The 13,486-nt window shown below is 48.4% G+C and overlaps 1 protein-coding gene across 1 annotated transcript in view; it reads right to left on the bottom strand.

Annotated features, from left to right (window-relative positions):
- Positions 1-8,983: 8,983 nt before the first annotated feature.
- DELE1 (DAP3 binding cell death enhancer 1) overlaps positions 8,984-13,486 on the bottom strand; it is a 43,142-nt gene continuing 38,639 nt past the window's right edge. Inside the window, exons 10-12 of the mRNA XM_014524997.2 lie at positions 13,334-13,426; positions 11,594-11,750; positions 8,984-11,302 (exon numbers count right to left, since the gene is read on the bottom strand). Of these exons, the coding sequence (XP_014380483.1) occupies positions 11,115-11,302; positions 11,594-11,750; positions 13,334-13,426 (438 nt within the window). The 3' untranslated portion in view covers positions 8,984-11,114. The remainder of the gene's footprint in view (positions 11,303-11,593; positions 11,751-13,333; positions 13,427-13,486) is intronic.

The raw sequence follows: 13,486 nt of genomic DNA, 5'->3' as shown, positions 1-13,486 counted from the left end.
GTCCTGGGGTCAGATGACCCCAGCCAGATGCTGGGTCAAATAATTATTAAATACATTGAGGAGCCCTAGGCCCAGACCAGATACTATGGGACTCCTCTCAAAATCTCCTGTCATTATGACATAGATCCATTGATACTTACCCTTTAGTTTTTGGCTATTGAGCCAGTTGTCTATCCACCCAAGTAGTAATTTTGTCAAAGAAGGAGATCAAGTTGGCTTGACATGATTTGTTCTTAGTAAATCCATGCTAGCTACTTGTGATCAGCCTTTTGTCCTCCAGATGCTTGCAAAAGGCCTTCCTTAGAATATGTTCCAATAACTTCCCAAGTATGGAGGTGAAGTTAATTGGTTTGTAGTTCTTGGCTCCTCCTTTTTGCCTTTTTGCCTGACCCCTTTTCAGTCAAGAATCATAGAAAATTAGGGTTGGAAGGGACCTCAGCAAGCCATCTAGTCCAGGGGTGGGTAAAATACGGCCTGTGGGCCAGATTCGGCCTGTGAATTCTATCCGGCCCATGGGGCCCCTAAAAAATTTAGAAAATTAATATTCATCTGCCCTTGGTTCCTGTCAAAAATGACAGGAACCAAGGGCAGTAGGATCCAGGGGAAGCCTGGCGGATTCCCACAACAGCAAGGCCCCCATAGCCAGAAGCCCCAGCTGGGGCTTCTGGCCTGGGACCATGTGGTTGCCCTGTGCTGAAACCTCAGGTAAGGGGGAAGAGCAGGAGAGGACTTGGGCAGGGAAGGGGCCCGGATAAAAGCTGAGCATGGGCAGGGGGAAAGCAGCCCCTTGCCCACCCCATGGCCAGTGCCCTGCACTGCAGCCACTTGCAGCCCATATGGGGCTTTCTGGAGCAGGCACAGGCAGCCCCAGGCGAGCTGCGAGTGGCTGTGGCACAGAATGCCGGCCATGGGGCTGGTGAGGGGCTGCTTTCCCCCCACCTGCGCTCAGCACCAGCTTCTTCCCTGCTGGCAAGCAGGGGGGTGGTGCTGTGCGCTGCCCCCTGCCTGTACCGTGGGGCTGGGGGGCACTGCGAGTGAGCAGGTGCAGGAGCCAGTGGGAGCATGGTGCCTGCACCGGTGCCCCAGGGCCAGTGCCAACAGGGCCCAGAGCAGGGTGGTAGGAACGCAGGGGCCCAGCTGGCAGGGGTTCTATGGAGCTGGGCCAGCTCCCCCCTCTCCCTGCTGGTGCAGCCCAGCCTGGCTCCATGGACCCCTGTCAGTCTCTGCCCCGCTTTGGGCCCCACTGGTGCTGGCCCTGGGACATTGGGCCCAAGACACTGGGACATTGGTCCCAAGATGGTGACCAGGGGGCGGGGCTCCTGTCAAGGGGTAGGGCTACCCATGTGACCCTTGAGAGCCTGCCAAAACTGGGTAGGCAGCCCTCTGCCCGAAATAATTGCCCGCCTCTGATCTAGTCCAACCCCCTCCTCAAAGCAGAACCATCCCCAACTATATTATCTCAGCCAATGCTTTGTCTAGCTGGATCTTAAAAATCTCCAAGGATAGAGATTTCACAATCTCTCAGGGTAACCTATTCCATTGCTTTACTACCCTCCTTATGAGACAGTTTTTCCTAATATCTAACCTAAACTTCCCTTGCTGCAACTTGAGACTATTGCTCCTTGTTCTGTCAGCTACCACCACTGAGAACTGTCTAGCTCCATCCTCTTTGGAACCACTCTTCAAGTAGTTGAAGACTTCTATTAAATCTCTTTAGGTGAGGCTGGCAGATGGATGCCTCCATTCCCTTCAGAAAGGAACCTCCAAACACACTTCTTTTTGGCGGCAGTGGTTTCAATCCTTCCAACCTTGGGGGATGCCTGGGCTGTCAGGCATCTCCACCAACAGAACATGCTCCTCCTCTGTTCTCCAGGCAAACTCCTGCACATGGAGGTTTTTGCTTTCTGTCAGAGGTCACAAACTTCCACCTTCCTTGGACTCCATGCCCTCTTCCTTCTCTAGCAGTGCCTTTGGCAGTCCTTCCTCCATAGTCCTTTTGGCAGCGGATGATTTGGAGCCTTGCCACTTCCTCCTGTTGTTCTCTTGACTACTCCCTGAGAGGCACCACCAGGAGGTATAGCTCACTTTGTAGGCACGCCACCAGCTGGTTATCACTGGAAGGAGCCTGCAAGCCATAGTCTGCACTTCACCAAACTAGAAACTGGGCAGAAGCCATGACTGACCAGTACTGTCTGGACGGGACAAACAGAGGCAAGCAGAGAAAGAGCTGTCAGTGGCAGTGGCTCTGGCTTTGCAACATCCTCCAGCCATTTCTCTGGGTTTCTTAATCCTCTTCCCCTTCCTGCCTCTTTTCCAAGCAGATCTTCCTTAGCAAACATGCCTGTAAACTGGCCTGTTCACTGCTCCTTGGTCCCCAAAGGTTCTCTTTTCCCCGCTTCCCCTCACCAAGCTTACAGTGAAGGAAGGTGAGAGAGAGTTTCCAGGCAAATTACCTAGTAGACCTCCCCTCACCCAGGACTCTAGTTAAGCAAGGGGCTTAAGTATTAGTCTAACTCCTGAGTTTTAGCTACTTACACTAAGTATATGTAGGTTAGTTACTCAATTAAAAGAAAAGGCTTACCTTAACGAAAGGGGTGGGCAAAATAAAGCTCATGGGCTGGATCTGGCCCACTGAGGGATTTTGTCTGGCCCTCTTAGCCAGTTACCATGGAGACCCCTGGATCGTGGGGCAGTGACCATATGGGGCCAGGACAGAGCCCCAGTTCTGTGGGCAGGGATGCGGACCAGTGGATCATGGCTCTGCCCTGGGTTCCAGCCCTACTGCCCCATAACCCCACCTTGTGATCTTGGCCTCATCTGCCTGTCCTACTTCAAAACACCAATCCCCACTCACCCGGGACCCCATCCCGCATAGGGAGTTTTGGTGAGCTGTTGTGCAGGGGTGGGGGAGGATGCTGACTCAGCCCACAACAGCTCAGCAACACTTCCTGCATGCAGGCAGCAGATCACATTTCTGCCCCGGCTCTCAACTGTGCTGTCACTGCCACAAGATCCAAGCCTCTGAACAGCTCCCCACCCAGCTGTGTGTCCTGCCAGTGCTGCTGGAGCTGGTGTCCATGGAAAGCCTGGCCCTGCATTATCACGGCCCTACTGTTGGAGAAGCGTCCATGGAAACCAGCTGCAGCGATGCGGACAGGGACTACTGGGAAATTAAGTCCGCTGCTGGCCCAGTCCAGCTTGCTGGTCAAATTTTGCCTGCCCCTGGTTTAGCTCCATCTTTTTTGGAACCACCCACCAGGAAGTTGAAGGCTGCAAGGCTGCTGTTAAATTCCCTCAGTCTTCTCTTCTGCAGATTAAATAAGCCCAGTTCCCTAAACCTCTCCTCAGAAGTCTTATGCACCAGCCCCCTAACCAACAACTTGTGGCTGCTATTCCTTGTTATCCCAGGGGGCGCTAGGGGAAACAAGGTCTCCCCTAAACCCTTCTGGTCTACCCTAGTGAGTTTATAGATGGTCACCAGGTCCCCCCTCAGCCTTCTCTTATGAAGGCTGAACAGGTTCAGGTCCCGTAGCCTCTCATTGTAGGGTCTGCCCTGCTGTCCCCAGATCATGCGGGTGGCCCTCCTCTGGACCCTCTCAGTGTTGTCCACATCCCTCTTGAAGTGGGGTCCCTGAGATTGATTACTATTGTTTGAACCCAGTGATACAGCCAGTTTTCTATCCACCTTAGAGCCCATTCATTCAACCCATACTTCCTTAGCTTGCTTTGGAGAATGTTGTGGGAGACCATATCAAAAGCTTTGCTATATCACATCTGGTGCTCTCCCTGTATCCACAGAGGTAGTCATCTGACCATAGAAGGCAATTGGGTTGGTCAGGCATGACTTGCCCTTGGTGAATCCATGCTGACTGTTCTTAATCACCTTTTTCTCCTCCAGGTGCTCAGAAATAGATTCCTTGAAGACCTGCTCCATGATTTTTCCAGAGACTGAGGTGAAGCTGACCAGTGTGTAGTTCCCTGGATCCTCATTTTCCCTTTCTTAAAGATGGGCCCTATATTTGCCCTTTTCCAATCATCCAAGACCTCTCCCAATTGCCACAAGTTTTCAAAGATAATGGCTAGTGACTCTGCAGTCACATTAGCCAACCCCCCAGCACGCTTGCATGTGTGTCTGGTCCTATGGTCCTATACATGCCCAGCTTTTCTAAATAGTCCCTAACCTGTTCTTTCACCACTGTTGGCTGCTCACCTTCTCCCCGAACTATGTTGCCAGGTGCAGTAGTCTAGGAGCTGACCTTGCCTGTGAAGACTGAGGTGGAAAAGACATTGAGTAGTTCAGCCTTTTCTGCATCATCTGTCACTAGGTTGCCTTGCCCATTTAGTAAGGGACCCACACTTTCCCTCTTTCTCTTGAATTCATTCAGACCCATAAATAGCTCTTTGAGCCTCTCTGTTATCTCATGTATCAGCTTGTTTCCATCCTTACCCAACTAATCTTTATTAGGTGTCTGGTTGGAGCTTAATTTTTTTGTGAAGACAGACAATGTAGCTGTTGCTAAGAGTTACCCCTGGCTATTTAATAGTGGACCCACAGCTTCCTTAGCCTTTCTTTTTGGCTAACATAGAACCTCTTCTTGTTGTCTTTAACTTCCCTCACCAGGTGCAGCTCATTCTTCATCTTTGCTTTGCCCTGGCAGGCTCTTGCTATTTCCTGGTATGCTTCCTTTCCAAGAAGCCCCAGCATTCAGTATTTCCATCCCAGTGGCTACCCAAAACTGCAGCAGGCATCATGGTTTCTGTAACCCTGCCAGGATGGGGTCTGCCTACAGCTGCTGCTTGCTCTCCGGCTTCCTCAGCAGGGAAGTGATTGGATTCCAAAGCAAGTTTCTTACACTGTATGAGGCAGCAGACAGTTGGGATCCCATGGGGATAACAAGGGTGTGGGAAACGCAGGTGTTAAGAAGCCCAGCCCGGAGATTAGCCCAGCTGGAATATGAGAGAGCAGCCTGGAGAGCACAATAGTTCAGAGAGCAGCTCAAGTTTCACCCTGTGACTATTTCAGTTCAGTGTAGGACATGTGGAAGGAGGGTTGGCAGAGTGAATTGTGGGGGAAAAGTATGTACATAGGAAGAATTATACTGTTTTGGGGCAAGAGAAATTGGTATGCAGGATGGTGAGAGTCATAAGGGGTAGCCCTCATTTTGTGTGTGGATGGGAGAGGGAGAGAACAGAGAGAGAGAGAAGTGCAGGTGTGTGATTGTGGGGGTGGGGGTTGCAGAAAGTAAACTGTCAGAATATGTGGCAGGTTGATCAGGGGAGGGTGGAGGAATCTGGGCCTTATGCTTTTTCATGGCAATCCTTAGTGGTGTGGGTGAGCCCAGGGGAAGGGCAAATTTCAGTGGTATGTGCATGTATATAGCAAGGGGGAGCAGGAAGAAGGCATGTGTATGTGAGCAAGTGGCACTGAAGTTGTGTGACTGAATACATTAGGGGTATGATTTTGACCTTTATTAGAACATGCAAACACACATGTATAAAGGGATTCTGTCACTTGCCTCATTCCAAAGGAAGTAAATTGCTAGCATGAGGACTGAATGACGTGCTCCTTAGTCTCAAAAGAGGTTTTAATTATTACTAGAATATAAGAGTTGGATCTGAGCACTGTGGGAGTGGGGGCTGTATACAAACTACCTGTATGGGCTGTTCCTAAATGCCAGACAGGACTCTCCACTTGGCACTGAAGTCATAGGGAGGCCCTCACTCTCCCACCCTGATCCCACGTGCCCCTGTATCTGCTCATTCAGATACAGTGAGCATTTGGTTCAGTGGGATATCAGTTTCCTTCACTGGACAATTTCAAGAGGATGGATAGACCTTTATTAGGACCATTATATCCTATATCTGTGCAGAGGATTGAACTAGTTGACCTTTGAGATCCCTCCCAATATCACAGTTGTATGATTCTAAAAATTGTCTGGGCAACCCTTCAACCACATGCCATTAGGATATTCAGCATCGTGTGTGTGATAAGCAGGGATCTGGGTTTTCTGTTTCCTGCCAAAACCGTGGATTTTCTCCTTTAGAGGAAAAGAACCCAGATTTTTCCTCTTTGAAGTGGGAAGCTGTGGGTTTCCCCTTGCAGGCTGGTGAAGTTCCAACGTGCAACGTGCTGCTTTGGGGCTGGGGGGAGCAGGGGGAGAGCAATGGGAGGCAGGGCTAGGGAGGTAAAGGGAAAAAAAAACTGGGGCTGCAGGGCAGGGGGTGTCATGTGTATATGCACACGCACATGTAAGTGGCCAGAATATAGCCAGAGAGGGCAGCTGTGTGCAGGTAAATCTTTTGGGGAGGAAGGAAAGAGTTGGAGTGCCATGGCTTGGGAATCATTCCTGCACCATTGGGGCTAGAGGCCAAGCTCTGGTGAGCCTGAACCAGCCCTGCACCATCAGGGCCCCACTTAATGACATAGGGGCAGTCTGGGCATGCCAGAGCTTGGTGCATGGCCTTGATGGCGCAGGGCCAGTCTGGGTCATCAGGGGCCAAGCTCTGGTGAGTCCAGACCACCCTTGCACCATCAGGGTAGGGGCCAAGCTCCAGAAAGCACTCCCCCGGCTCCATGTCCCCCCACCCCCTGCCCCGTATACCCACCTGTAGATCATGGCCCAGGACAGGGGGGTGCAGGTCACACTGGCAGGGCTGCGGGGAGCAGGTCCTGCCATCCTCTGGCCCCAGTGGGAGGATTAATGCAGTTTTAATGAAGGCTGAACCAGTCACCTCAATCTGACTGGTGGGTTACCTGGCGACTCCCAGTTAACCAATAACTGTGCTCTAACCAGTGGCACAAGTCTAACTGGTGACCCCAGTGATTTTTTTGCAGCTTGGTTCCCATCATAGTTCAGGACAGGGCAAATGATCGTTCAGTTCAAGACAAAACACTAGTTCAAACCAGATTTTAGGTTCTGGTTCAATTCTAGTTCAACTCTCATTTAGAGCAGGGGGAAGTGGAACAAAAATCCAGAGAAGCTGTGAACTCTTCAGCACTGGAGGTATTCATGAAGAGGTTGGTCAGGGATGTGCCTATGTTCTGGCTGAGACTCAGCCCTGGAGGGGGCCTGGCTACAGGGTCTTTCCCCTCCAGCTCAGGGTTAGACTTACGTTGCATTGGGGTCAGGAATTAGTTTTCCCCTGGTCAGATTGATACAGATACAGACTGGGGGGTTGCCTTCTTCTGTAGTGGGGAATGGCCTCTGCCTGAGATCTTGCAGCAGCTGGTGAGGGGCCAAACCCTGAATGTAATGTCAGCTGGTACCTGGCAGTCCTGTATTGCTCCCAAGCCCCTGTCTCCATGTTCCAAGACTCTGGTAAGGCTTGCCGCAATTTTCTGTAGTGTGGACAAGGACTGCAGGTCAAGAGTAAGGGACACTGGCAGGGCTGGTGGGGGCTGTAGCTCAGGAGTGAGGGGCACCAACATATCAGGACTGCTCAGTGGGGGGAGGGGGGCAGCTGGACCCATGTCCTGGTGAGCAAAGGGGGCAGGGGGAGCTCTGATTTTCTATGATAAAAAAACTCAAATCAAATGTCAAAATTTCACTTTAATCATGAAAAAACATGGATTTGGGGGTTTTCAATCAGAGAATTTTGGATTTTTAATAGAGAAAACTGGGAACCCTGGTGATCAGCCATCAAAACCAACAGAGAATTTGGGGGGTAAAACAGCAGCATGAAACAGAATGGCTAGTTTTCTAAATAAAAAAGTAACTCCGTGAAAGGAGGGGGCCCTGACCACCACTGTCTACAAAATACTCAACAATAAGCTCTGCACCTATACGGAAGGCTAAAGAGAATTTCAAACACAGCAAGCCTCTATTGCACTACAGTTACAGCTGAGCAGCACTTTGTTTAAATATACTGCCAGCTCCGCTTCAGTAGCTTTGTTACAAATACTGCAGTGGCTTCTCCATAACTACTGGAATCACAAACAAGATGTGCAGATAGTATTGTAATATATGCAGTGTGTAATGTAATGCATTGTGTGCACTGAAAATGTGATATGACTGTGTGACAGACAGAGAGCAACCTTGTGGAATCCTGCTGACTGACCATGGACTACAAATCCCAGAGGCACCTGGAAGCAGGAAGAGGCAGTGATGAGAAATCCTGAAGAACCCTGCTGCTAGACTGAAGTCCTTGGGAGCAGGAGGAAGAGGCCATCTCTGAGCCCTGGCTGGCTACATGCCAGGGAGCTATGGTGCCAGCTGTGAGATGGACTGAAGGAGACGGAATCTTCTGCACAGCATAGATGAGCCACAGACTGACTACACACAATCCCTAACCTATGGAGCTACACAGAGCAACTCTGCACTAAAGGCTGGATCTTGGGGACACTTCTGGAGGTGGGTAGGGGACTGTATGTGTTGAATGCATGTACCCCAGCGGTACTGACCACTACCTGTTTACTAGCCCTCTAAGTGTATGTTGTTATACTCTGGATGCCTATCTACTTGTATTTGTCCCTCCCTGTTGGCCTGTGACCCTAACCCCTAGGACACTCAATACAAAGTACAGGCAGTCCTTGACTTAAGACGTTTCAAATTACAACGGACAGCACTTACAATGTTTAGAAATTGACACTGTTTTGACTTTGACGTCAGTTTTGACTTTACAATGCTTGATCTGACTTGTTTGCTGGCGTCGTGTCACGTTCACTGCATCGCCCATCTCCCTGGACAACATCTGTCCAAACTTCCTTGCATACTTTCTTTAAGAAAGCAGACAAGACTCCAGAAAAACCTGCAGCCAAGACTCCTGAGAAGACTCCAGCCAAGAGCCCTTCAAAAAGTCCAGCAAAGTCACCTTAAACAAGTCCTTCCAAATCAGTATGATCGCAATTTATAATACAAATGCATTAATGTAGCTATATTACTCATGTATAATTGATTGAGTACAAAATTCTGGGTTATTTTTGGTGAAAATAGGGTATCAGGCCTTGGTTCAGGAACCAATCCCCCATGTACAACGTTGTTCCTATGGGAAAATTGGTTCTGAGTTATGACGTTTCAACTTAAGACATAGTTTTCAGGAACCAATTGTGTCATAAGTCTGAGGACTGCCTGTAAATTCCTCATTGGCTGTAGTGATTGTGCCTGACACTGCAGGGGTTTGTTACAGTATGTCTGTCTGGTTTGGGGAGGCCTAGATTTGCATTTCTGGTTCTCCTTTAACAAATCTAGTCTACAGCCACCCTGTTTAACAAATGCTCACACCTACTGCCCTACTTTGCCTGCATGCTCAGTAGTGTTACATTGTTTTAATTTGGTGCACACTGGAAAAGATGGATCTGGAGTAGCAGGGGAGAGGCCTTACCATTTAAAGAAGTGAAAACACTTACACTACCAGTATATTTTTGTGGAATGAGATTGATCCTACATCTCCATCTCTTTTAAAAATTCCCTCTCCAGGACCACAGGATTCATCCACAAAGGTGGTGTATGTGTGTATATATATTTGTTCATCTGCAACTTTCCAAAACACTAATTCTTCTACAGCTGTACTCTCCAAAATGCATTAGGGACTGGCACGAGGACCTTAGTAATAAATGCAGTTATATGACCGGTTTCCTATGCCACATACACTATCACCCTGCTCTTATCAGCGTCTTGTTCATGTCCAGAAACAAAACTGGTTCCTTCAGAATCAAGTGAGAGTGGGCCAAAATCTGGCACAAATGCAGAACTGATTTTGTATATCAAAATCATGGATGAAATAAAACTGACTTAAGAGGGGCAATGTTGTAGGGTTTGCCCCTCAACTCAGACTGGACATCCCTAAAAAAAGTGGAAGACAAGCAGACAGTAACCACGCAGATTCCTCACCAAGCACTATTTTAATGTATTTGTCATTAGGCATATTTTCACATGACAGGAAATCAACAAGGGGATGAATTCCATTCCCTTGGCTTAAAGTCTTCAAGCTTCAAACTGTTCTTCCCCAGTCAACAAAGGAAGCTGGTGGATGCAGGTGTCCCTGGTTGATCAGGGATGATGCTCTAGGGCAGGAATAGCCCTAGGTTATCATCAGTGGAAGAAGTTCTCTGTTGGTTGCAAACTGCCTGACACAGGAAGAGCAATTTGACTGAGCAGGCTTAGAATGGGTGGGGGAAGGTATGAGATTTGGGATCAAGGAGAGAATTTGCAACCGTCTTTAGAGTCTTGGCTGTGCCACACATTTGCTGAATGGAGGCCAGTAAGGCTGAGACCAAGTACAGGACAAGGGTAGTGCTCCTGTCTTTGAGAGGCCTGGTTTATATTATATGCAGGATTTCAGTGGTTTGACTCCAGGGAGGGATTTGATGCTAGTTTAGTTAACTCAGGACAATTTGTGTATGGATAGTTTTAAAGCAGTTTAAACTTCATTTGTCTCTGTTCAACTTGTGTAAGAAAATGAACAGGCATAGGCTAAACCCATAGGAATCAACTTTGACCTGATTAGTGCATCCTGGGGTCTGTATCCTGTTTTTAAACTGATTTAGTTTAAAACTGCTGCTGTAATTTGTGTTTTAAAGGATAGGCCAAAGGGTGCTGGTGAAAGAACACTTCTAGGAGCTGTGCCATAGCATCAGAACTTTCAAGAGAACAGAGGACTGGGGCAGACCAGATAGCTGAGTGCCAGCTTCAGCATGGATTGGGGTGGGGTATAATAAAGCTAGGTCACAGGTGGACAAGAGCAGTTGGTCAGGTTTGGGGCTTGGATGGATAACAGCAAAGAACACGTTTCTGGGAGTAGACAGGGAAGCATGAAGCCAATAAGGGAGTGTAGAGCACACAAAGAAACTCCATTTTAGAAGCAGCTATATTTATAGATCATTTCTATTCCAATAGAGAATTTTTTCCTTACTGCTCCCCCTCTCTATACAATGTCTCCACCTCTTTCCATTTCTATCATTATACTTGCTCTGCACTGCCCTGCTCCTCTGTACTTCTGCCAGAGCTGAGGCACTGCAGAAGGGCAATGTTATTCTCTTTATACACCTTACATAAAGGAGGGGATTTTTTCCTGACAGTCTTTATCTGTGGACTGCTATCTCCCGAAATTAGAGCCATGAGTGTTTCTCAAGGTGACAGGAATCTAGTGTATTCATCTTGTTCCGGAGCAGGCCTTCATCTCAGGTTTCTTATGGTGGCTGCACCACAACTGCCTGTGCTCCAGGAGTGGGACAGAATTAGACCAAGACGATCTGCTTGAGAGGCTTGAGGCTTTGGGGCAGTTTGCTCATGGACCAAAAGGCTGGGGCTGGAGGAGACTGTTCTTATCCTTGGATAAGGTGCTAGGCAGTTGGTTCCAGAGGCTGCATGGACGATACACACAAGATGTTAGGAAAACCTCAAGCTTCACAGGAGTGCTCCCTCTATTCAAATGTTCCAGGAACTGACAAATGAGCACTGAGTACACAGAGACTGAGGGGAGAGAAACCCTTCCCCTGTAATAATACCTGCAGCAATGGATGCTCTCCTTTCCAAAGCGCAGGGTCTCACCACTCATGGCAACCTGACCCAGAGTGCTGGCAGTGGGAACTCTCCCACTCCTCCCCACGCACCTCTACATGTCCCTTCTCTGAGGCATCCCAGGCTTATGGTACCTGCATACTGTTGCTCTAGGGCTTGCACTCTCCCCCAAGCAAGCCTGTTTCCTGCAGCAGCTGATTGCTGGTAATTATTCACTGCTTCTGCCAAGTTCTTTTGGACTCCAAGGCCCTCTTCATAGCAAACACCAACATGGTACCTGCTTTGGGAATCCTAAATGTAATAGACACATAGTAGTCAGCCCAGCAAGGACAAAGTATAAGAATACATGTATAGGAAAAGGCAGCCTTTATAACAGTATAGAGCCCAAACCTTGAAGCTCTGCTAGACTTACAGATGTTCTTACTGTTCTACTGTCCAACCTGGTCTGCCTAGACTAGTCCCCCATCAATAAGTTACATTTCTAAGCATCTCCTGAGAAATATCTTCACTGTAGACCATCTCCCTTTCCTTCCTCATCTTTTTTTTTTTTTTTCCTCCGGACTTGTAGGATTTCTAGGACTCCAACATAGATACAAACCAAACTCCTGGCCTGGCAATCAAATAGCATAATGAAATGGTTAAGAACTAAGAAAGCGCTAAAAAACAAAGGTCAGAGCTAAGGAAACATGTGTGGTCCCAACTATAACTCATGGTGAACCAACCAAAGTGTGCTCCTCCCACAGAACAGAATCATGGAAGTCCTGGAAAGCTGCAGTGAATACCTACTGGGAGGTTGCTCTTCCTCATCAGCAAAAAGTTCTCTTTTGGCCAACCATACATCACCGTTTTCTAAAAGTCTGCCACACAAGTTCCTACTCCAAACTAAATAAATGGTCCATAGGGAACGAGCAATCCAAATTTCTCAGACACAGTGACCACTGAAAGTTAACTGGAAAGATATAGGCTTCACTACAAGTATCTCATTAAAATGCAGGTATCTAAATATGGAATGGCTTTATATGCAGCATTAGACATCTCATGGGGAAAAGAGGGGGCCTAGAGACGGGTTAAAAAAAAAAAAAAAAAAAGAAAAGCAGGAGCATAGCCCTGAAAAGGCCTCTCTAGAAAAGGAAGGCTGAATAAGACTCTGGGGAGAGGTTCAAGGGCTAATGTGGCACACATACAAAAGAATTAATGGATTGGGGGAAGGTCACTTGTGCACTCTGATTTACAAAGACTGACAGGTATTGGACTATAGAGGTCCCCTCCAGCCCTACTTCTCTATGATTCTATCATTAAACCTGATAAATTGAATATTTTAGAAAAGCGATTAGCCTATGGAATTCTTTATCAATATCTAAAAAGGGCTTAGTGTGTGTCTGTCCATAATGCTTTTGGCCAACTGCGCATGCACCGCCAAGAGGGTGGGTAGCGATTGGCTGCACAGGCCAAAGTTTGCACCACTGCTGAGGAAGTTTGTGGCGGTGGCGAACATGCCCCGGCCACCTGAGCTGCAGAGATTCCCCCGTCTGAGGGCAAAGCGGGGTGGGGAATCTTGGTGCAGGTGCACCCCTGCTGTCCCCCAGAACAGCCAGCAAGGAGGGGGAGGCGGTGGGCAGGGAAGAGAGGCAGGCGGTTGTGGAGTGGATGGGGTGAATTTAGAAATTCACCCAGTGTTTCTGAAGTTTTTCAGTGCCCCTCCTTTCCTTCATGCCACCGCAGCTCACCTTCCTATTCGGAGAGAATCTCATTGCCCTGACAGTCTACAGTCCTGGTTCCTGACCAATGAGCCCTGCTGCAGAGATGAATGAATGATGGAGAATACAAGACCACAGCAGGTATAACATCGTGTTCATGGGAAAAGAAGCACATACCCCATTCTTGGCTGCCAGCCACAGATACTTCAGAGCCTTCTGCTTTGCAGGAAACATCCCCTTCATGTAGAGTACCCCAAGGTAGGCCTGTGCCTGCAGCAAGTCACACACACAAATCACTCAGGATAGCTGGCTCGCAATTTTTCATAAGCA

Source organism: Alligator sinensis, unplaced genomic scaffold (assembly GCF_000455745.1).
Source record: "Alligator sinensis unplaced genomic scaffold, ASM45574v1 scaffold338_1, whole genome shotgun sequence".
Lineage (NCBI taxonomy): Eukaryota > Metazoa > Chordata > Crocodylia > Alligatoridae > Alligator > Alligator sinensis.
The sequence above is the reverse complement of the archived record's forward strand: the minus strand, read 5'-3'. Positions and strand labels throughout refer to the sequence as shown.